The sequence below is a fragment of the Lagopus muta genome, chromosome 7 (assembly GCF_023343835.1).
Source record: "Lagopus muta isolate bLagMut1 chromosome 7, bLagMut1 primary, whole genome shotgun sequence".
Lineage (NCBI taxonomy): Eukaryota > Metazoa > Chordata > Aves > Galliformes > Phasianidae > Lagopus > Lagopus muta.
In genome coordinates, this window is record NC_064439.1 from 19,301,289 (window position 1) to 19,325,884 (window position 24,596).

Genomic DNA, 24,596 nt, shown 5'->3' on the forward strand with positions numbered 1-24,596 from the left:
AGCAAGAAAAACAAGTAAGCAATGCAATGTTGGTAGTAATTAATAGGTACAGTCATAGATGTTAAAGACGTATCATGAAAAGAAGAGGGAATGTTTATCCAAATGTTTCAGTCACCCTCATTTACAGTGCCTAGAGATCTAACAAGTAACAGGCCACTAGCAATCAAACAAATCAGATCTATCCAGAAAACCCCATCACATTCTATACAGTAAATAGGCAAGGTAAAATGTTTGTAGTCACAGTGGGAAAACTTCTTTTCATTCAACCTGATATTCTATGTGTTCTACTTACAAAGGCTGGAACCACTTTCTGTATTGACACAGTATTTTCATTTCCTTCTCTTTCCTAAGCTATCTCATACTGAACACTTGTTTACCTCACAAAAATACTTTTTTTTTTTTTTTTTTTTTTTTGGTCAGAAGCACTCATTCAAATCACGGTCTGACTTCTCCTTCTAGAAGATGGGGACACGTGCCAAAAAGGCAGACACATGGGAGGAATGTCTGGCAGACCCAGAGGGTGGTCCATCCACTGCCCAAACTGAGAGCCTTCTGAAAACACACAGCAGTTTGGGTCAGCCTTGAAAACTCCAGGGCAAAACCAGAAGGACAGAGGAGCCCCACGTCCACATAATTATCTAGACTGGAAAATACCTACATCCATTAGCCTGACCTACAGAGTCCCAACACTAAACTATGTTCTTTAGTGCCACATCCACACATCTCTTAAATTCCTCCAGAGGAGTCTCTGCAGTCACTGAAGTGACTTCTCTGGAATCACTTGTCTGGACATCCAGTTCCGGTGCTTGACCATCCTTTCTGTGAAGAAATTCTTCCTAAAATCCAATGTAAACGTCTCCTGGTGCAACTTGAGACCACTTCTTTGCATCCTATCATTCATCACCAGAGAAAAGAGCCCAACATCCTTACCACTGCAATTTACAAGTTCTGTAGGTCCACAAGGAGTTGTACAGATTGGTCTGATTAGGCTCTTAAAGCAAAATCTTCAGCCCTGGCTTAAGCTGTATCTAATAAACATCCAAATAACTATTCCTAAGGTCCTTTAAGGCTGAGAAGTGGCATGCAGCACTTAACCAGAAATAACCAGCATTACACTGGCCTCCTTCCTGTTGGACTGGCCACCAAATGTGTCCCGAAGCCACAGAGAAGACCCTTTCCCATACCGCAGGCTGAGCATCCTGTGCAACCCTAAGGCTCCAGCAAGCAGTCAAGAACATGAAGGCAGGTAGCTACAGGCATTTGCAGATGAGTCTTCAGCACCTTACCAATTCGAGCTGTGTGTCCTCATCCTACTGGCTGGCAAGTGCTCTCAGAAGCAGAGAGCATACCAATGAAAAACACTTTTCTAAGCTGACAGAAAAAGGTTTATACATGTCACATTTTGGTAGTGTTCTGCTTTGGGGATGACTGATAATATGTTTTAAGAATGATCCAGTTTTACTAGAAATCTAAAGGCTATTGTATTTCTCACTCCTGAGTGTCTGCTAAAATAGCACTTTCACAGAATTAAATAGATTTGAGAGTAAGGTCCATTAGCACAAGGAAGGCCAAGATAAGACTTGCTCTGTAGCTGGCAGAAACTCCTTAGTGAGATCTTACAAAAGGCCTTATAAAGAGCTAGTAGAGAAAAATCATGGAATGACACTCTAAGCAGAGAGGTAAATGTTTGCCAGATTAACTGTAAAATGAAGCTGCTTGACTTCAAATAGATGTTCTGAATAACCATGAATAACACCAGTCTAAACAGTGAACTTCTTTAACATGAAATACAAAATCCTGTTTGTGCTGTCGCAGAACTGCCTAGAAAATTCTTTCAGTTTTAAATAAGCTAGGAGTAAGATTTCTCCAAGTCCAAAGCTACTTACCAAACAGACAATAAAAGAAAGGGATTCAGTATCTACACGATGATTCAGTGGCTAATTAAACGTCTCTTCCAATGTGTAAATTGACCCAGAATTATATGCTGACCAATCATAAATTTCTCACTGATGCAAAACTAAAGCAACTTTGGAAACAGCAAAATTAATAATTTCATCTGTCAAATTCTACCTGTATTTTTAGATGGCTTGCAGAATCAACAGAACTGGTAAGCCTAAATAGGCTAGAGTTTCAGAGCCCAAAAATTAGAAAAACAAGAGCAACAAGAACAACATGCTGAACAACATGCATTAAGCCAGGAGTGCAGTACCAGTAGCTACAGCTGAAATCAGCCCTGGGGAAACACCACAGAGGATCAACTCCATTCCTGACTAGGGGTCAGTGTGAGAAGCTGTGTACTATTTTCCTTCCAGTTGTTCTGCAGAGGTGGTATGAAGTAAAGATCTGCCAAAGCAATAATATTTCAGACCCTACTTGTTCATGTGACTGAAGTTTCTTTCTTATTTAATCAAGAGAATATTTTTTGTCAATAGTATTAACATATTTCTCTGTTTTTCCTGGTGACTAGTGACTCTGAGCTAAATGTGCATCACATGCAAGTGCTTCCCCACATTAGCAATGAAACAACAATACTGATGATAAAGAGGTAAAGTACAAAAGATTCCATTGCTGAAAGTGAGATCTGATCAATTTATAACTGTTACTTCATTTTGAGTCAACATAAATAGGAATCTCCAAATTTTCAAATGGAATGCACCCTGAGAACTCACTAGGAATGTCAACCACTGCCGTTGAACCAGCCTGATGCATTAGTTTCATAAAAATAAGGCTAAATGTCCTATTAATTTTATGTCTTTATTGCTCTCTATTTTAAACATGTTAATAAAAATATTAACAGTAAAAATAAGTTTTGTTTCTTATATATATTAACTATATTAAATATTTTATGAGGGTCACTCCACAAGTAATGCTTCATATTTTATTTTGTTGGCCCACAACATCAAAGGTGGATATCAGTGGTATGGCAGTAGGGGCTGAACCTTCCTGCCAATATTTCATTCCATCTTGTTGCTGTGTGACAGATGGCAACAGAGAGGCAGTCTGACAGAATGGTGTCTGACATGGAAGCACGTATGAAAGAAAGTTGCGGAATTGAAGTCTTCCATGCAGAAAAAGTTGCACTCATTGACATCCATTGATGTTCATTGAATGTTTATGAACACCAAACAGTGGATGTGAGCACAGTGAGGTATAGGGTGGTGCGTTTCAGCAGTGGTGATAGCAGATGTGGGTCACCGCTGATGCAGGTTTTGACAAACACTGCATGCAAGCTCATGTTCATCACTGGCAAAAATGTGTAGCTAATTGTGGTGACTATGTCGAAAAATAGAGTTTTGTACCTGAGAATTTTGTCCATCAAAAACAGTTACTGTGCTCACTGTAGCTGTTGCAGTTTCCATAAAAATAAATAGGAAGCATTACTTTTGGAGCAACCAACATGCATGCGGCCCAACACAATTCCTCTTCACACAGTGCAGCCCAGGCAAGCCAAAAGGTCAGACACACATGACTTAGCTGACCATGATTTGAAAGAAAGCACAGGCTGTACAACAACAAAATTGCATCACATTACGTGCCAAAGGAAACCAAAGGATTTTCTGAGAACGGTGTAAAGATTTAGCTCCAGACTAATGTGAAAAATTTTGCCAAGGCATAAAGCCAACTTTTGACAGAAAGAAGAATATCAGATTAAATGCCAAATTTTGAAGAGGTGTTAAATTGCTTTTCAGCATATTGATTTTAGAGCATGTAAGGGAAGCCAAATTAAGTAAATTTCAGAGTTGCATTTACTCTGCTGAAGAATAAAAAGTGTTCGGTTATTGAACCAAAAAATCTTTTTAATTAAAATGTCCACAATCAAAAATCAAAGCATGTAAAATTTCTTGAAGTTCCATTGCTTGAAAGCAGAACTGACATTCAGAAGTTTCCATGTTCTACAGAATACAAATGAAATTATAGTTTTATTTTGTCTCCAAAAGTTTCAAATCTTTGGTCTGAGTTGAATGCTATGCATTTTAAATTCTTTTGGAATAAGCAAGTGTTTAAATTAAAAATCTTCCTTTGTATCATTTAATCCATGTAATCATTTATGGTATCAACATCTGAAATATGGTTCCTTCAAAAAGTATGCCAGAAGATGGGTCAAAACAGGCAGGATGTGCATCAGCTGCCTATTGTAATTATATCTCATATCCATTTAACTGAGATGATGACAGTCTAGACACTTAGCTAAGTGATTGCCAGAAATAAGGGATGGGAATTCTCTGCAATGGTGACCTAAAGGCTAAGTTGTAGACAACAAAGGAATTATTACCGTCTTTTCTAAAATTACTACTTCCTTCTAGAAAACTCTGCCAAGTTCCAAGAAATAAAATACCAAAAGTGGCCTGCTAAGGATACAAGATAGAGGAGGATATCTGAGATAACCATTACATAATACATTTTTTTGTAGGAATTGATTTTGATGGAAAAAGCATAGTTCATTAATCTTCAAACTGACATGAAGGGCTTGAGAGAACTTTACGTTCATTCATCTGCCCAGAAAAGCCTGTCACAGTGTCTTGAACCTCTTGGTCAGTGCCACAACCACAAAGCCCACAACACTTACCATGCATTATAGCCAAGAGTTCACGGGTTAACATGAGATGTGTACATCAAATAGACTTGCAAAAATTTAGATGTAAATTTTTAAAAGTATTTCTTTTGTCATTCAAGAGCAGTCAGTTTACAAAACTTTAACAAGTTATTCTAAGTTAAGGTTATTCTAGGTTAACCTCTGTCATCAGAGGTTTATAGGAAATGTGGCTGTAAATAGTTAATGAATATTGTTTGCATATAAGGGAACAACATTTAGAAGACACAATACAGACAGTGTACAGAATATACTTTGCTTCTCAATCTTTTGTTAAATGTTTAAGTTCTAACTTAGATTATTCATTCTCAAGCGTGCCACCAGAGAGCCTAGCTGTGAGTGGGAATAAAAGAATCCAGCCCCCTGGAAGAAACATGACATTTCTTGGCTCTTTTTCAAGACAGAGAAACTCACATAATCTGTTCATAGGTTTTCTGCAGGATTTACAATAACTGCCTATTTGAGAGGCTGTTCAGGCAAATACATTAAACTGGGGGGAAAAAAATCCATTGCATTTTACACAAGCTATGGAATAAATCAAAAAGGATCTATACATTGTTTTGAATTTTCTTGAGGAAATATTGAAAAGTCTTTGAAATTCAATAGATGTGACATATTAGCAAGGTTCAAATATTTCTCTGCAAATTGTAAGAGAACCTGCCGTTTGTTTCTACTGAAGAGAAGTTGCCTTGAAGGAAGGATAGAAACAACCCAAGTATCTTACTGTAAAAGTTTACTCTGGTAAGAAAGCCCGTTCTTACAATTGTCTCTTTAAACCTCATTGCACCCAGTGAATGCCACTGCTACGCTAGGACAAAAACACATTAGCCAAGGGATTTGATCTCAGACAATTAATCATCTTGGTTTGTGAAAAAAGACATTTTGTAGTAAATTGAGAGCTTTCAACAGGTAAGTTTTAACCAAGCATTAATAAATCATTTAGCTAATTTACCTAGAGACTTTAGGAAACAAATGTAAAGGAAGAGAATAATCACAACATCATAAAATGGACACTACCAGATTTGCTTCAGAACGGGAGGAAGGCAGAAGACTGGTCACTGGTCACCTCCACTGCCTGTCATCAGGACGTTCTGGCAGAGCAACTGGATTCAACTTAGTATCCAGCCAGAGCTGAACAGTTTACAGACCAGCAAAGCAAGAAATTTAAAAACGAAATGCAGATGAAGTGGTGGTTCGAATAAGAACTGTGTGCTAGTGATGAATGTGCAGGAGCTCATAAAGTTCAAGCAATACCTACAAAAGGCTTTCCCAAAACATTCTGCTGATCTCCTGACACAGCAGTTTAAAATTCAAGCAGTTTCTCTCTTTCAAACCCACAGCAGTATTTTACCTAGCAATGCAAATTCAAGTTATTTTATATTGCATGCAGTCTTTCTGAAAGAAATAAATACTACATGTAGGCTGACCATTGTGTAAAAAAATATAAGGATTGTTTTAAGTAGCTCTTGCTTATGAACAATTAATCAAACAAGATTAGAAAAATCATAAGCCTTCAAGAGTTAAGTCATTTCCCCAGAAAAGCACAGAGTACACTGCCAGCTCTTCCAGATATCTCCAATGAATCACAGCTTCCTAGATCTCAGACCAAAACTATCTCTCTTCCTCTTGGCTGTGTCATCTGATTTGAAGGCTTTATCTCATCACCACGCTTATTTATTGTGTAAGGTGATAACTCATTTTCTACATTCAGGTTGCAAAGTATTGCAACATTGGAGTTGGTCAAATCTATCACTGTGCCTTCATGCTGTCCTTTTGGTAAAAGCATTTTAAATGCTGTTCACCTTTCCTTGGATAATAACAGGAACATAAAGATTTTACAAATTTTACCCTTTTATAGCTTCAAACTGCTGATAGAGTCTGAGCAAACATTTTTTTTCATAAGCATGGGAAACAGTAACATTTTATTTTGACCTGTTACTGTAACAAGACAAGTCTCCTTAGGAATACATCTTACTTTCATTTCAATATAAATGTCAGATGATGGATAAATTGAAATTGATGTTGAGAAGAGATGCGTAAAACCAATTGACTTCCGATTATACTGTTAATAAGTCAGGCAATTTCCTCTGCAGTTATTTCAAGGACAAGGCTGAAATAAGCTTTAATCTTTTTTTACTATAACCAAAACATTTCCTTGACACATTACTGTTTTCAAAAGAATTCCTGAAAAGTAAATAAGGTCAAAGAAGGAAGAGAAAGAACAATTTGTTTTTCTGGAGACATATGCATCTAACGACATGGTTTTGGAAATGAAGTAATGGGAGATTACTGAACATATACTGTAACATTATTAGCTTGCAGGAAAAAAAATGATTCTCACTTGCCAACGCTTCTATTCTGCAAAACAACTTAAAATGCGGAAATACTACTGGAGGCAATAGGAAGAAAGATATAAAAGGCAGATAGAGGTATATTTCTCCTTTCACTTCACCCATCTCCCTTTCTCCCTTTCTTTCAGCTCCCCACTCATTTGCAAAAACTGCTTCTCTTTCCTACCTAAGACCTTGTTGTCCTATGGGTAAAGCTTCTGATGACCATCATTTATCATACAGGTTAGCAATTTGTGTGAAACCTAGAATTAACACTATGCATGTGAACAGAGACAAAACTACTCAGATATTCCATCAGATACGGCCTACTAAAGAAGGGAAGCTTTCCAGATTTACATAATAACTAGGATTGCTTCAGGTCTTACTATTTTTCAAGCCAATTATATCTGGGAGCTAAAACATTATATGACTATCAAAAAAAGATGTGCACTCCACAATTCAATGCCCAGGAAAAGCCTTTACTGTGAACTCAGTTGAAGACTCATTTACATTTCTTTTTAGCAGTAGTGGAGCACAAAGCTTTTCAGTGCACCTACTATTCCAGCTAAAAAAAAAGCTGAGTGAGATCAGACTAAAAAAGCAACATTCAAATCTGTAGGAACATATAATCAGTGTTGAAAGTACTGTCTAACTAAACAGCCCAAGAGAAGACAGTTCTCTCCTGCAACTGTCCATAAAACTGGCAACTCCATGAGAAATTACACAGAAATTGCACTTGTATACATTGCAGCGTATCTGATCAGTGATGTATGAAAGAAAGGTTCCAAAGGTTCCTGAGTTTGAGCAGGAATGTACCGGTATTGTGAAAGACAAAAACTCAGTGGATCTCTTGGACTATTTGCAGAGTGCCTATCCTCACTGCCTGAACCCCAACAGAGATGGGAAGGACTCTACTCGACACCAAGAGAATGGGAAGCAGTTTGCACAGTGGCCAACCAGGCTCCATCTCTTCCTCCAACCATTAGCATTTTGGAGTGTGAGATGACATTTCCTCTAGAGAGGACCAATCTGTTTCTTTGGGTCAGACATTTGTTCCCCATCAAAATCATGCAGCACAAGCACAGGCCCTCAGAATCAATACAGTATTTAAAGTGACAAAAATAATTTCAAAGTTACTTTTCTGTAAAAAGAATTAAGTCTGCAGATATGTTTACAGCACATTTACATATAAGTAGGAACTTGAATTTTAAAAATTACTTAAAATATCTTCTCAAAAGAAAAACCAACATATTGTTGAAAAAGTACTTTTTACAGTGGACTGCTCCATTTAAAAAAGAAAAGTCTGTAAACAATCCCAGATCAAATCTACTTCAACTAGCTAGGCCTGTAAGAAAATGTTGTCAAAATACTGCATTAAGCTTCATAAATTATTTTTGGACAGGCTTTGCATTAAGTACAATTAAACATATGCAATGGAAAACTTGTCCCACTGCAGATATTCTGTAAGGCTTAAGATAGTTAGAAAACATCTATGATAGTATAAAAGAACCTTAAATCTCACCACAATGTTCAAAATTAGTATTTCAAGTTAGACAATGCTGCACACGAGAACCAGAAACCACATTGAATTTCCTGGGATAAGCAGGGGACCAAAATAAAACAAACCACTTGATTCTCATTCAATCCTATTTCTAATTCTGATTTAACTCTTTACAACTATGAAGCCTTTCTCCCTCAGAGCTCCCACTATGCTGCATCCAACACATCAAGAAAGAGAGGCATGGAGGCTCGCAAAGCAGCTGGAAGGCTTTACTATATTCAGGTCATGAAAGCACACTGCTTAATATAAAGCTTCGAGAGACAGACTGCCAGAGAGCAATCACCAGTCATGAGGATATTTGGCCAAAGAGAAAACCTTAGAAACACACTGTTATGCTCCAGCCTTTCCACTCATTCCTTGTAATATGCACCACAATGGAAGTCTCCAATGGTACATTCAGCAAAATTGCCAAGGTGGTGCAGTTCTCCACCAGTTTGCTCATCTGCCTGAAACACCTTACATCTGCAACATGAGCTGAACCCATGCTCCATATCCATGGCCCAGAGTCACCTGCAACCTTCGGAAATCCCTCAGGGCTCTCGGACACAGAAGTCCTGTCACAGCCTTCAAATGTCTTGCTACAAAGAGATGCATGTGGTGCCAGTAAACTTGGGTGCTGTCTGAGCAGCCAGAAAAAAAAAAAATACATTTCTGCTCTCTTTGGTATGCCCAAAGGAGAACAGAACTGGGTTATACATGTGAGAAGGCAGCAAAGGCACAGATGCCAGATAAATTCCAACATCTATCACCTACACAGCTGCCACCACCACCTGAGGTGCTGCACCTCCAAATCCTCTCAGAGGAGGCTATGTGAGTCCTGTCAAATAGAACACCCACTGCCCACCCAACCCATCTCACAAGAAATTCTGGCAGTCATTTCAGAAGAATCAAATATGGACCCCATCTTCAAAACGTTATCATTCCCTCTGCTGCTTGGAAAGACTGTGTAGACTTCACTGTACTGAAAGTAACATCACACGTCAGCTCAAGGCTAGAAGGAGGTGGCCTTCGGTTTTTAATAAAGTATTATATTTAGTTGTTCTCCCCCGTAATTTTCTCATACCCTGCTACAAGAAGCATGGAAAGAGTAAACAGATGTATAAGATTTTTAATGATGCTTTGTCTGTTTGTTTTAGTTAGAGGGTGTTGGTTTTTTGTTGTTGTTGTTTTTGTTTGTTTTTTCTTAAACACATGGCAGCAGTTTGTTTTCTATTCTTAGTAACCATCTGAGGCAAAAAGGGCCCATGAAAGAATTGAAGTCCGCAGATGAACTTCCTTTCCGCCGGGATTTTTCTCAGCCATCTCCCCTCCAGCCGCTCATGCCAAAATCCCATGCTTTATAGGGGCATCTGTTCTATTCTCTCCAGGCCAAAAAAGGAGACTTTTCAAACCCTTACTACACTTGAGGAAATGTATAGCTCAATGAGCCTAATGTGATTTTCCCATGTACACAGAGCCTGAAGAGCAGTTTTACAACTGCCACCAGAAGGGAAAGTCTCCCCCTCTGCCCTCCCAATTTCCTTCCTCCAGTCACACACTCCCAACTCACTCCTTTCCTATATCTTTTCCTCCTACTGCTCTCCATCTAACTAATTTTTAGCATATGATTAGGGAACTGAGGTGTCAGCCATGAATGAAACTCTAAATCAACAACCAATCCAAAATGTTCTTACGGATCCCTATATTGCTCTAAATGTTTCACCCACTCTTCTTTTAACAACTTGGTATACTTCATATGACAAAAAATAAATTTAAAAATACCCTCTCTTTCTTACTGTAGTGCTACTCCTAGAGACATTATATCACTTTTTATCCAAAATAAACAGAAACTCACAGGATTCGACTAAAGACTGATTAATATTGCTTGATGCAAGAAGCACATCACCCTGAAACTCCACTGCCTGACTGTGATTTATGATCACACACTGGCCCTAACAGCAAAGTTTGGCAACTCTAACTACTGTCAATAGAACAAAGCCATACCAAATCACACTCTGTATACAAACCTCAAATCTAGGTAGCTTTATCCAAGTAAACTATATTCCCTTCAAAACTTGTATTTCACAGTAAAAACCATATGATGCTAGAATTCCATCCAATTAGAAACCTACAAAACAAAGATTTTAATCTGTTTCAAATAAACAGATGTTGTAGTGCATATCCACAGACATCACTGGCATTGCTTTCAGTGAGAAATCAGTACGAATTAGAAGAAAGACAAGAAGAATCTAAGAAAATATGTCCAGGCATTAGTTTCATAAATAAAAGATGGTAAAATTAAGCACAATGTTAGATATATATTTTCTGTATTACAATCAGTGTTTGAAAAATACCTCTAGAGAATAGACACAGATTGTTTTATTATGTTTATAAGCTAAATGCAAACCTGAAAAGCTCCTTTTTTTTCTCTGCAAGCCAAACACATCTCATAATCAGAGGAACACAAACACTGTAAGAATATATTTAGTCATAAAAGAGCCTTCTTTTTTTAATTTAGATAATTTGGCTGGCTACAATCTCGTTTACGCAGAGTCTTCAAGAAGCCAGAACAGGCCCATCAGAGAAAGCATAGGCAGCTTTTAGCAAAAGAAGTTAATGCTGCGTACTTAAACCAAAGCCAGTGTTAGTTCTCATGCTGTGCAAACGACCTCTGTGGCTCTGCCTGCAAGTGCACAGACTGGCAGCCTGCGCGTAGGATCAGCACACAGCAGCTTGTTCCCTCACAAAAAGGTAAATCACAGCTAAGCTCTGTATCTTGAAGCAAATCAAAAGTATAAGAATACCTTTCTGACACGGCCCAGTTCTCTGGTAAACTCAAGGCTAAGAGGCTTGTTTTGTTTATGAACAAAACTAAGTCAATATTTTCAAATAGATTTTAGTGCAAATCTTAGTTTTACCATTCATAAAATTCAATAGGTAATTACAGCTAGGCAAATGTCCTTAGAGAAAAAAGTAGAAGAATAATGAATTCCCTACATAATTATTTATAGCTGTGTTTTTGAGTGAACACAGTGTAACAGGCATCGAGCCAACATTTAGAGGCAGAAAAAAAACCCACAGATTTATAAAACCTTAAATATTTCAGTAAGCATGTCTGTAGCACACAGTCTATTTCACAACCTAATCTGTCTTTGCGATACACAGAAATCCCAACAACTTAGACTTGCCCCTGTGATTAATCATTAGGATTTAAAATAAAACCCTGACAAAGGCAGGTCCAGAAGTGCAAGTACAAAATATGTAATGCTATCAGAACATGCAATTGCTTAAAATAATGTTGCTGGGAAGTGCCACAGTGTTGTCTGCAAAATATTTTGTTTGATGGGTATTTTGAAAAAACCCTTGGGAACAAAATCATTACCATGCATCAGTCATAATGGCAGCAAGTACAGATCAGATCCAATTCAGTCTTTCCTAGCTAACCCCAAGAACAAGCTGCTTATCACTCCAAACCTCAGAAAAGATGGTGAAAACACAATGTTCTTTAGCTCCCTAAAGACAACTGATTAAAGTTAGCTAGAAGTCAATTATAACATAGTGTTTCTCCTTCCTGAATACACTACTTAATTGCTAATATGAATTCATAACATAGGAAAAAAAAATTCTTCCTTCTCCAGCTTTGTTGAAAAGCTGAGAAGGAGCTGCTCACAAATGGAAGGATGTCCAAGTTGTTATTTCTTAATGCTCTAACATCGTAAGTAATACTCGAGACAAAATTGAAACAAACAATTCTAAAACAAAGAAAAACAAAACACATATATTAATATGATCCTAAGCATCCTCCTAAAACATTATAGGTTTTCAGAATCATAAGCGAAAAACAGAAATAAAAATCCATATCAACAGATAAAGTTCACAGTACAGATGAGATTTAACTGCACTGAAAAGAACTGCTTTAAAATTTTGATTTTATATATATGTGTAAAATTGTTCTTGCTTCAGCTTAATGCTTCTTTTATATGTACCGGTAACAACACTGGATAAATGGCTCTGCTCTTTTTCATTACTCTGAAAAACAAATTTCAATGGAAAAGATCATTGTGCACAGGGTCGTGCAGAGTGCATTTCATCCTCCTTATACAACAGCAGCAATTTTCAAGCAATTTGAATAAAATATTGCTTTGTTCTCTCTCATTCAAATAAAACTAAGTTGGCACTGTTCTTACTACTGTAGCACTTGGTATGCAGTGCAGGAAACATGTCAGGAACATACCAGAGCCAGAGGTCCATGTGTCCTTAAGGAGACGGTAAAACACAAACACAATAAAGTTTTGGCAGTGCAAGTAATAGCCACTGACTGCCTACTCCTACTGTAACTTTAGTTCAAATGGCCAGCACCCACATGGATTGAAATGACTGAATCCTGTTTCCAACTTGCTCTTGCACAGTATTTCCAGTGCATTGCTCTTATGCATTTTTTCAGGACTAGACATATTTTCTCTTACAAAGCACCACTTCCCAGCAGTGCTTACAGCAAGAACCTGCTCGCCTTTCCCAGCTCACCCAGTGAAAGGCCAGGTCAGCTGCAGATGACTCAAAAGGACTTTACAGACATTCTTTCTTGTTTATAGTTAGATTTCAGCAATAAATGATCAGGACAACTCTAGGAATCACTCTTGCGCATAGATGGGAGTATTTGTAGATGTGCATATGAAAGCTGCAGGATAAATTCAAAAGTAAATACGAAAGGAAGTGAGATGAAAGGAAAGAAGTCAGGTTGCATGCATCTCATGTGCAGATCACATTTACTGTCAACAAACCTAAAAACAGCTCACCAAGCTAAAACTGACTTTCCAGTTTTGAGGTAATAATAAAACAAAATAAATCCTATTATTGGTTGTACTGGTTTTGGATTAATTTGTCCATTCTACTTATCTGCTGCACTCATACACTTCATCAAAGTCTTGGACTCATTTTTTCTGCTGTAAATAAAAGGTTATGGCAGAACAATTAAGTTCATTTATATACTGTAAAATACTCTCCAAGAGAGAAATGAAGAGAAGGCAATATGCAGCAATGAGGGAAGGGTAGAGCAGCTGAGCCAGCAGAAAGCAACTGCACTTACTCTGCTTAATGTATGGGGCATATCTTCATTAGCATAAGAGAGAGTAAGCAGTCCCAGGAGGACCAGGACAGGTAAGCCTGCTGAAGATGCAGTCTAAGGTCTGAAATAAACCTCCTTGCACCAACTGTGAAGATGCACTTTTATGCATCTGGTACAACTCAAATTCCACCTGTGCATGATTTGCTAGGAATGTTGCATGATTTTTATCTTTTAGTTTGGGACAACACTACAATACGTATTTATCCATTATCATCCCTTCACTATATTCACTGATAATATCGTATCAAAACTGAGTTTGCTTCAGCAATCTCTTAAATCTCTGATTTTTCCCTGCAGCTCAATTCCCCACCCCTCCCCCTTCACTCATTTTTATTGTATTACTTGTGTAACTACTAAAATTGGATTTAGAGAATGATATAAAACTCTTTGTAAAAATCTGCACTTGAGGTATTTGTAGTCTATGTTCCCTTCACAGCCCCGGAAATTATACAGACTCCTTTAGACTATAGCTCACCAACCCTGATTTATAAGTCCATTTTTCAAGATTTTAATGGATCATTCTCCACATGCTATAATCAGACAGATCTCCACTGACTATGGTAATCCAACTCAACATCTATGTGGAGTTTGAAGATCTATCTTCCTTGCCCTGCTCCTACGAATGATACCAAGAAGAGATACTTAGGAGTAATTTCAGGCCTCATTTAAGTAGACAAGAAAGTCAAAGAGCTGTGCATAGCTGGTGTAAAATAAACACTCTTACTCTGCTAAAAATGTTCCAAGCTGAGCTCAGTATCCACGAGGAGCTAAGAAAAACAGCAAAACAGATACTTTACAGAGAATTCTTGGGACAGGGAGATCTGTTGCAACTCCCAAACACTACTTTGTCTTTTTCAGAGTATTTTTTTTAACAGGACAAAATGCCATAAATCAGTGATTTATTGATCCAGGGTTTCATTTTCATCTTGTCCACTGCCACTGACAAACTCTTATGATCAAGTAGTATTTCACACCTATATCTGACAGGCCTCTCTCTTTCAAATCCATGGCCTATCACAAAACCTGCTAGCAAGATCACAACAGGACAAAGCAGAACACTTTTTGCAAACAGAGGATGCATACTGAAACAACTAATGCAATAGCAATGGAGTCACTGGATGGTTTGAAACTGAGACACTTGCAAGACAAGATGGATGAGAGGTCGGGCATTTCCTTATAGTAAAGCCAAAAACTCTGCAATTAAAACTCCTGAGTTCCAGAAACCCTTAAAAAAAAAAAAGTTGACAAGTCTACATTTGTAATGTCACAACTTAAATCTGTAGAACACAAACAAGTGTATTTCTGGCTCTTTGGATAGGTGCAGTTGTGGTACAGCTCTAAGCACCCTTCGTGCTCTCTGGGTTGTCCACTACCATAAGCATATAGAAGTTTGCTCTCTTGGGTCTGTAGCCAAAGATCCTTCAACATGTTCTTCATTACCCCTGTTGTTCATTAAAGGCAAACTGCTGATCAAGTTAATCAAGTTGTTCATCAAACACCCACCCATGTCTAGAACACCCATGAGGCTCCATATAACAAGGGGTCTCAAATACACGTGCACAGGAACAGGCTATGGAACCCTGCAGTACCCCTTCAGCTTTTCCTGGCCTTTCAGCACCTGTTTGATGGGCACAGTGCTGCCAGGAGTTTCCCCTCCAAACCATGCCTTTAAATAACAATGGGAGGAAAGCATAGCAGTGAGTGCTGTTTGCACAGCACTATTTTAAGCAGGAAATCCCCAGGACTAGTAGGTTTTGATGCTTTCTCTCAAATGTTGCCACTTTAGGCACTGCCATGAGACTCCACCTCCTCTTACAGCTTCAATCACCTGATAGCACTACAGAAAAAAATAATGAAAACTACTATACATGGAAACGAATAAGAAATGAAAAAGTACTTTTCTGCCAAGATCAAAACAATCGCAACCAAATATTTTTCCCTGTCTTGACAGACAAATTGTACTAATCCTCAGGCTACAATATCACTCTTTGATTTGACAATGTATAAAAGACAATTATTTGAACATTAACACCAAGTCCTCCAGACATAAAAGCTGAATACCACGATACCACGTACCTGGCGTACAAAACTATTAGAGGTAGTGTCAGAAGATGTACTCCCATCTGATCCTTTAAACCGATTTTTTCTTCTTGCCCCTTTACCATAAGACTGTTAAAAGAAAAAAGAAAAACAGATTAGGGATACAATGTTAGTTTATGTTGCACAGACAACTCTCAGCGCAAGCTTTACCATTGACTAGTAGGCCAGCAGAGCTTCAAATAGTCAGCTTTGTGCCAGCTGATAAACAGTGCTCAGTAAGTAACTGATGGGGCTACATACATATGTGCTCACTAACAAAGCTAGATTTGGCCAATTGAGCTTTGGATGTTTATTTTTTCACGTTCAGGTTTAGAGAAGCATTTATAAACTTGTATAGTTGTACTATTCACACAAGTCAAATTCACTAAGAAGTACAGTTTGTTTTGCAGCTCGCCTAAACGCCCAAGCTAAGATGGGCAATAATGGGTCAGCCTCCAGAACATCACAGCTGTGAGTCAAGTCAGCTGAGGGAACAGCAGTGACCAATAGCTTCTCAATTTAGAAGATATGAACTGAAGATAAACATAAAAACAATGACAACTTAAAAAAACAGAAAGTTAAATTAAGGAAAAGTAGGATAATAGATGAAGAAGAACTGGATATGAAACTGGAAGGATATGTATAACTGAGAAAGCATTGTTTCAATCTATCAAAAAGACAAAAGGAGAAAGAAGTAAAAGTGATTAAACTAAGTTTTAGAAATACAGCAAATGACCACCTTCAAAAAAAAAAAAAAAAAAAACACGTTTTTTTTTCTGTGAGATGAATACAAACCATCAATAAATACTATAAATAAAAAATAAAGTAAAAAAAAATAAAAAAAAAACACATGCAAGTTCCAAACCGTGCTATTTGCAACCACTTTTTGGAGAATGACAGTAAACTATGTTGTGACCACCTCAAACATTTCCAGATAAAACAGAGTCTTGCAGATTTGTTCTGCACAACCACATTAGAATACAGCCCTTTATATCTAGTCATATTTCTAAAGTTCATCTAAACTTGCAACGAAACCATGTCTTGACAACTTCAAATATTATTTTCCTTGAGACTGATAAATGTACTTTTTTGTCACTCATCACTCTGCTTTAAAGGTCACTTTACTAATCTGTCTCTCTGGCTCACATCTCCTGTCTTTAAATGCCTCCCACAGGCCCCAGCAATAAGCAGGGTCTTTCTCTGCACTTCCAAGGTCTGCTTTGGCATATGCCCAATTTCAGCTCCCATCTTGCATTCATCACTGAACTTTAAAGGTCCACAATAAGTTAGGGGGGAAAAAAAAGCAAGGCAAAACTACAGCAGCCACTCTCACCTCTATGCTGAATTTTCAGTGATTTGTATCATGTCTTCCCCCAGACTATCTCACTATTCTTTTCCCAAGAGTAAAAACTCCATTACAGAAATTCCACTGATTTATTTACAGCATGCCACTTTAAAAATAATCTTTAAAAAGCCTTGCTAATAGTGTGCTAGTGTACTCATACCCCCCACTACATTACACTAATTACGTCATTTATTTCATTATTATTTTCTGAAACTCTCAGTCCTTGCATTCACATCATTCCACCATCTTTGGCCATAAGCTGCTATTGGCCCTGAGTTTAGGAACAAAGAGAAAACTATGATCAGTGTATTGGAGAATGAGCTTGCAAACATGTTACAATGCAGACAGCAAGCCTCAGGATGAAACCCTGCCTGGGTGCACCAAGTGTGTCCCTCCCTGGGTTTGGGCAATGTGCAGAACACCAGAAAGAGCTCTGGGCACAAGTCCCATCAGCTTTCATAGTAGGAAAGGACAGGCTCAGAGGCACAGTTAAAATTTCATGCTGGAAACATCTACTGATCATGACTTCAAAGTCCGAGCTTTGACTCTTAGCTAACAAATATTAAATATGACAGAATACATCAGAGCCCAAAAGTAATCATGGAGGATGACAAATAGCCACTACTAAGTAAGATCATTTTTCAAATCAACAAATGCAGATAGCTTGCCTCCAAGAGATGCAGCAGAACAACCTCAGGCTGTACACAGTCCACTAATGTTGACTCTGGGGGACTTCAGAGCTCTGCTTAGACTCCAGCATTACACCAGTATTTTAAAAAGAAACAATAGATCTGCCAGCCTGACACTGACTCTCAGCAAAATAATTTAATGTGCTACAAGATTGAACTAACAATGACTTAAGAGCAACAATATTCTCCCAAACTGTGAATTTACGGCAAAGACATTTTTGCCAAATTAATATGATTTTTACAAAAAGAGAGAGTCTGTGGAGTCTCCTCCTCAGAGATCTTCAGAAATTGCCCAGACGAGGCCCTGGACACCTGCTCTGGGTGTCCCTGCTGGAGCAGGGGTTGGGCCACGTGGATCCTGAGCACCTCGCCAACCTCAGCTCTTCTGGGATTTTGTGAAAACTGAACTGAACAGGAATTGGTGCTAATAACATGTTGCTTAAGGCAGAACTATTAAAAAAAAAAAAGAGAAAGAAAGAAAGCATAGTGCACATCATGGGGATGAAAATATGACTTTCTGATTATTCAAGTAAGTCATGATATATAAATTGAAAAGTGAACCAGGAACGATTTCGCATGGTTGTATTTCTAAAAGGAATCTCTAGCAAAAGAAGAAAAATTTGATCCTACAAAGGATTTTACAGGTCTGTAAGAATAAAGTGTAGACTGGAAGCACTATTGCCAGTAAACTATTGAAGAAATTTTCCAGTTATTGTTATATTAGACAGTTCCTTTAAATCACCTTTTTTCCACATGATAAGATAGAATATTAAGGTGACACACAATATATACAGATTGTCTTTAACACGCATGATCTTTAAATAAAAACTTTTTTTTTTTTTATCAAAATTTGCCAGTAGTTAAAAATTGCTATCATTGAAGCAACTACAGCGGCACCGTTACCTGTCAACATTCTGAGCATCTTTTCTCCATTTTTGTGGAAGAATACAAAAATATGCTTACAAAAAATAAAGATTCAAAGTATTCACATAGTAGCTCAAGTGTATAAAGAATCTACATAAAGAACTAGGCAATTTCATACGTAATGTATATATACTATAATGCTATGTAATCCCTTAAAAGATACTAGAACAGTGAATATATATTCTCTTCCACAATCACATTTCTGTATTATAACCAGTTTCTTCAATATTTACTTTACTTATAAAATCATTTATTCAGCTTTATAAGGCAAAAAAAATTACTACAAAAGCAAAATAGACCCAGATTTGCAAGGATGAACTGAACAAGACCAGAATAAAAAAGCATTGCAAGCAGGAAGACAAACTGCTTCTCTACCTGCATAGCAACAACTAAAAGCCTTCATTTCAGGCAACATCACAGCCCAAATCCACTTCAAATGTGCTCTTATCTTGATTTTTCAGTCACTGGGTTTTTTTATTGCTTTTTTTTTTTTTTTTTTCCCCATGCACAGCAGCCTGCACATTTTTGTTTCAGTCTCATATAAGTGAAAACTGTTGGAGGGCACCAGCTGCATGCCAACTTTGCACACAGGACATGTCGGACAGGATGGCAGGCTGCAGGGAGGGCCCACAGTGCAGCTGCTTTCCTGTGTGGACTGATTCTGAGTTAGAGGAAAGGGAGGACAGCTTCAGCATGTGAGAAAAGGCTGATTTGACGGCTGTTCTTGTTATTTTAAAGGACACCAATCTGGGATCACATTTGTCTTCTATGTCTTCCAAGTCTATTCCCACAGCCAGAAATGTTGGAAACTTTGTTCTAAACATGCGATAAGTCTTCCACAAACAAACAGATTTCAAAAAATGATTAAGTGTCTCTGTCATGTGAAGACCCATGAATATTCATCCTGTCCTATTCATTATGCTTTGGTTTTTTAATGTATTTTTTTTCTTTAAGAGCTTCATGCAAAAACAAGAACTTTGTACCAAAAGAAAAAAAAAACACATAATCTACGAGATACATGCAATTCTGGGGGGTAGGGAGGGGGAAATCACAGCGAACCCAATATGTTATTGTGATTTCCCTATGAAAATCAGCTGTCTAATCTATGTTCTATTCAGCAGTTGGCTGTAATTATGTAGCTAAAAATAAAGGGCTGAATCACGATGTGTGAGCATTGGCCAGCAAAAGCAGTAACCTGGGGCACCTTCCTTAAAAACAGTAGTCCTGCCCACCAGAACCACCCTAAACCCATCCTGTACTGTAACTCAACCCAGCTCATTTTAATACAGCAGGCTCCAGTCTTGACCATAAGTCTGTTTATGTAAGAAGTTTGCTGAAGGAAACATTCTCACTGGATTTCAGCATCACTCCTTAGACAAAGATCTGTATACATGAAAGTGTTTACAGGATGAAAACTGTAGCTTGGTTTATTAGTCAGATGTGTGAAGTTCTTTTAAAATCAGTGAAGCTGCCAGAGACAAGAAACACAACCACACACATTTATGTTCTACAGCTTCTTAAAATACCTGGCAGACTATGTGAAGCCCTAAAAAAAACTACCAAAGTCATCTTGTAAAGAGCAGTTCATCAACAGAGACTTAACAAAGCAAAGGACAACTCTGTTTTCCAGCCCTGACGTGCAAGTACATCATGCAACCTTTGTTCAGATCATGTAATCAAACAAAATACGGGAATCATATGAAGCATTACAGGCATAAACAGCAGTTTCCTAGTAATTAACAGTTTCATATACAGCTACCTCAAGTTATTGCAAACAGATGAGATTAACACGGCTCAGTGAAACCCTCCCATTTTAATGAGGTTCAGCCTCAAGACGTGAAAGGCATCTATCTGTAAAATTAATCCTCTAACACACAAAACAAGCAGGAGGCATGCTTGATCATTGTATCAAAATCCTATCACCTGGAAGAGGTGATAAAACATTTCAGATTGTCAGCTATCCACAGCCAAGGAACTGATGTTCAGTGAAAGTCCGAAAAAAGCCTTAACCAGCAACCGCTCCACTGGTATATTATACCAAAGAGAAACAGATATAGTGTAAGCCTGAGCCTTTACTAATTATAACAGATAAAATAGCACCAGCCATCAAGACTGATGCCATGGTTAAACACAAAGATAAATTCAGGAGGCAGAAGCCACGTATGGAAAGCTTCCCTCTGCTGGACCTACTCAAAGAGTAAAAGAAGGAGCAGAAGAATTAGGCATCAAAGTCACTGAAATGGTTAAGTCTTGAAATAGAAAATAATGTCAGAAAGGAAACAGGGAGAAAAAAACAAACAAAACAAAAACAGAAAACAAAAATTCAGAGCTGGAACAAAGCTTACATGACTTCAAATGAACAAATGACCAGTCAAGGATCAAAGGAATACCAAAAGGTAAAGAAAGAGGCCTTAGTATTGAGCTTCCCAGGACTCCTGAACTCCATCTCACCACTGGAACAGAGGCAAAAGAGCAATGTTGGATATAACAGTGTGTCCTGGCTGGCTTTCCTCCCAGAGCTGGGGTTTCAGGTCACCCTACATTTGCCCTGTGACATGTCTTCAGTGAGGAAGCTGCCAACAGAGCACAGACTCACGTTCCCATAGCAGAGAAGAATCCCAAAGTTAGGTGTCAAAACCTGGATTTCTTAAAAAAAAAAAAAAAAAAAAAAAAAAAAAAAAAAACCACCATTTGCAAAGATGACAATACAGAAAAGACCAGGAGTCCCTTGAGAAATCTTATCAAAGTGAGGCTCTCCACGGTCACCAAGTAAAAATGCTGAGGCTGTCAAGTCCATTCAACAGCCCTTCTTTAAAACCTAATACCTAACCAACGAAACAACAAAACACAAATAAAATTACTTATCCAAACTTGCATACATCATCCCAATACAAATATTTGACAAATGTCACTTTTTCTCTCACTACAAAGAAACCACTTCTGCCGAGAAATCTTTGGTGCTCCTTTCTGCTGGCCTGCAATAAAGCCTTTTGAGTGCTGCCACCAGAAATAGCCCAGTTCTCACCAGTTGATCATGAATCTGAGCCAGCTCCCTGTGCTCCCACACTCCCCCTGGGGCCCCAGGTCAGGGCACCCAGTAGTTTCCACTTCAGCAGACAGCAGGTGGGGGACCTGACCTGCTCTCCTCTTCCCAGAGACTCAGGACATCACGTTGGTCAAACTCTGCTGCCCATCTCTCCACTGCACAACTGACAGCGTCTGCTCCTAACTGAGCTCACAATATCAGCAAACACTGAGGCCTGTGCCCAAACTCAAGCATGCCTCCCACAGCCTTTAGAATCAGACACTACATTTGCAGGCCATGCGCCTTCTCCTCCCTATGAGTTTATTTCTTCCTGTTACACACAAAAGGGACCTGTCTTTGCAAAAGACTTGCAGGAACAGCAGCTGCCTATGAAAAGCTTCCCTCTGCCCTGCAGGACAGGAAGGCTGATTTGAGTTGCTTTGTGTTATTTTGAAACTCTTCTGTCCTGGCACAGAAAAGAACTGAGAAAAAGAAGCAGAAGAAAAGTAACTGAGACTCCAGAGAAGTCAAGCTTGGAAGCGTACGGGAACTTTTCATCCACAACGGTTCAAAATTATAAACCTAGAGACAAAACAAGACAAAAACAGAGATAGCCTCTAGAAAATGGCTAACTCTCAAAGAAGTTAGGAATGAATGTGCTAAATTGCTTCACAGAGATTTTGCAGTCTAGGAAAATGTTAAGAAAAAAAAGCAAACAGTAACTATAGCCCACACATGCTGATGATGTGCAACACCTGAGCGGCAGAGAAATGTGTCTGGATGAGACAATCACGCATCTTTACCTGTTACTGGTGAATTTTGGGCAAAGCAAAACAAACCCTAAAAGCAGAGAAGGATTATCAGAAAAATAACAACTGAAAGTTGAAGGGCTTTCTTTAGTCAAAGACTATCAAAATATATTTTTTAGTGCTATGCTGGAAGGAGGTTACCTCATCAAGAGAGAAAATACTGCCTCTTGCCCACGACCATGAAAAGCTCAATGCATTAGTTTGATTTCTTCTCTTCTTTATTCATATATGGTCCTGCTCTCACATCTGGCTTGCAGGGATGCTACCAGAAGAGAGTAAAGCCTTCTATGCCTCTATTGAGAAAGGCTGTTGTGATTGTGCAAGTGAAAAAAGGGATACAAATCGTGTCTGTTTGTCACATATAAGGCATTCTCCTTAGTTAGACAGGAGAGATACACTGCTGCAAACGTTCAGTTGAAGAATAGGTAAGCGCTGCACATCCTGATAAATCAGCTTAGCTGAAACGGAGCAGCAGAGGGCAGTGTGATTAATCCGCAGGGAATATATCGCCAGTCCCTCATCACCACGGGACAGGCAGGATGGAACGGTGCCATGCAGCTGAAAAGACAGCTAGAAATCTGCAGGGCAGGGCCCACAACTGTACTGATATTCTCAAATCGTCGTAACACACACTGCTCCAAAATTCCCGTGAGCATCATTCAAGGTCAATATAGAATGAGACCTGAGGCCACCCATCCCAACCCCACGCTGCACCCCGAGCACTGGGCAGCCCCTGTCCATGCCAAGTGCCACCTCAGCAGCCTTTGGGCCGGGAGAGGTACTGAATAGTACCGGGCCACAGAGGAAATCTAAATGCGAGTGAAGGAGCTGGAGAAAACAATTAAGAAGGGAACTGTTTTCATTTCAAATGTGTCAGGCTGTTAGAGCCTGCACTGCAAGATGATAGATAAGAAGGCAAGGAAGAGAACAGGAGGAAAATGATAATGGGGAATAGGGAAGAATTCATCCAGGGCACGATGCCTCCTCCCTCCACGAGGCAGTGTGTTGTTGCCTGCTAAGAGGCTTCATTATATTGTCTTAGAAATATCCCACATAATTCACTGACCTGAGTGCAAAGGCTGTACTTATAGCATAACTGGGAAGTTGTGGAATGAGAAAACAGAAATTACATCTGGTGATTCCTGGGAATTGATGGACTTTGAATCGGGATCAGTAAAAAAAAAAAAAATTAAATGAGGGGGAAAAAAAAGAGAAGGACTGAGAACTACCACGAAAGGCATTAATATGCCCTGTTGCAATAGGCTACATACAAATTGCCAGCACCTGCATTAATTAAAATGATTCATTTACATATTTGGGTTCAGATTTCTAGATCTGAGAGGTTTTTGAAAGAAAAATTTTAAGATGGTAATGAAGTTGATTTTTCAAAAATCAGATACTGGTTATCAACCACTGATCCCGTTCAACAGTTTGCTTGTTTTATGATTTCTGAAAATCAGATACTGAATTTATTACAACAGGGTGACACCTAAAACTGCTACTTTGCAGTGACACAGACACAAGCACAGTGAACAGTGTCACTACCAGCACATGCACACACCTGGCCAAACCAGCTAGCAAAAAGCACAACACAAACCCTGCCTCAACTAGGATCACAGTGAGCACCCAGAACTACGTACTTAAGTAAAAGAGACCTAAAAGGCACAATGTTCTAGGTAATACAGAAACATGAACACTTTCCCCCACTGCAAAGAACTTCCCAGGGAGATCATGGTACAATTACCAGGATCAACACCTGCAGGGATTTTATTCCCTTTACAGATCTTGTTAGAAAAACACACTATAGAAATAAGAAATAGATTATATGCAGGGACTATCTAGGAACAGGTCATGTATTTAATCATCTTTTAAGAGAAACTGCTTGCAGAGTGTTAACTGCATTCACACCTCTGCCAAGCAGTGATGAGTTTGGCCAAAATTGATGGCCAGGCACAATCCAAGGCATCGACCGCGATGTACAGCCAGATTAAAAGAAACACTCAGCTTTGCAAAAGTAAAATTCTTGGGTAAGAGAAATCCTGAGGCTTGATACAAATATACAGAGGCTCTTCAATTATATTTTGCTTAACTATAATTACTAGAAGTAGCACTTCAGAGAGAATACTTTGAGAAGTGATA

At 38.6% G+C, this 24,596-nt stretch overlaps 1 protein-coding gene across 7 annotated transcripts in view; it reads right to left on the bottom strand.

Annotated features, from left to right (window-relative positions):
- The window catches only part of CACNB2 (calcium voltage-gated channel auxiliary subunit beta 2), a 229,348-nt gene that overhangs the window by 202,950 nt on the left and 1,802 nt on the right, over nucleotides 1-24,596 (bottom strand). For all 7 annotated transcript variants that reach the window (XM_048950489.1, XM_048950482.1, XM_048950480.1 and 4 more), the window contains exon 2: nucleotides 15,663-15,755. In XM_048950489.1, the coding sequence (XP_048806446.1) occupies nucleotides 15,663-15,755 (93 nt within the window). The remainder of the gene's footprint in view (nucleotides 1-15,662; nucleotides 15,756-24,596) is intronic.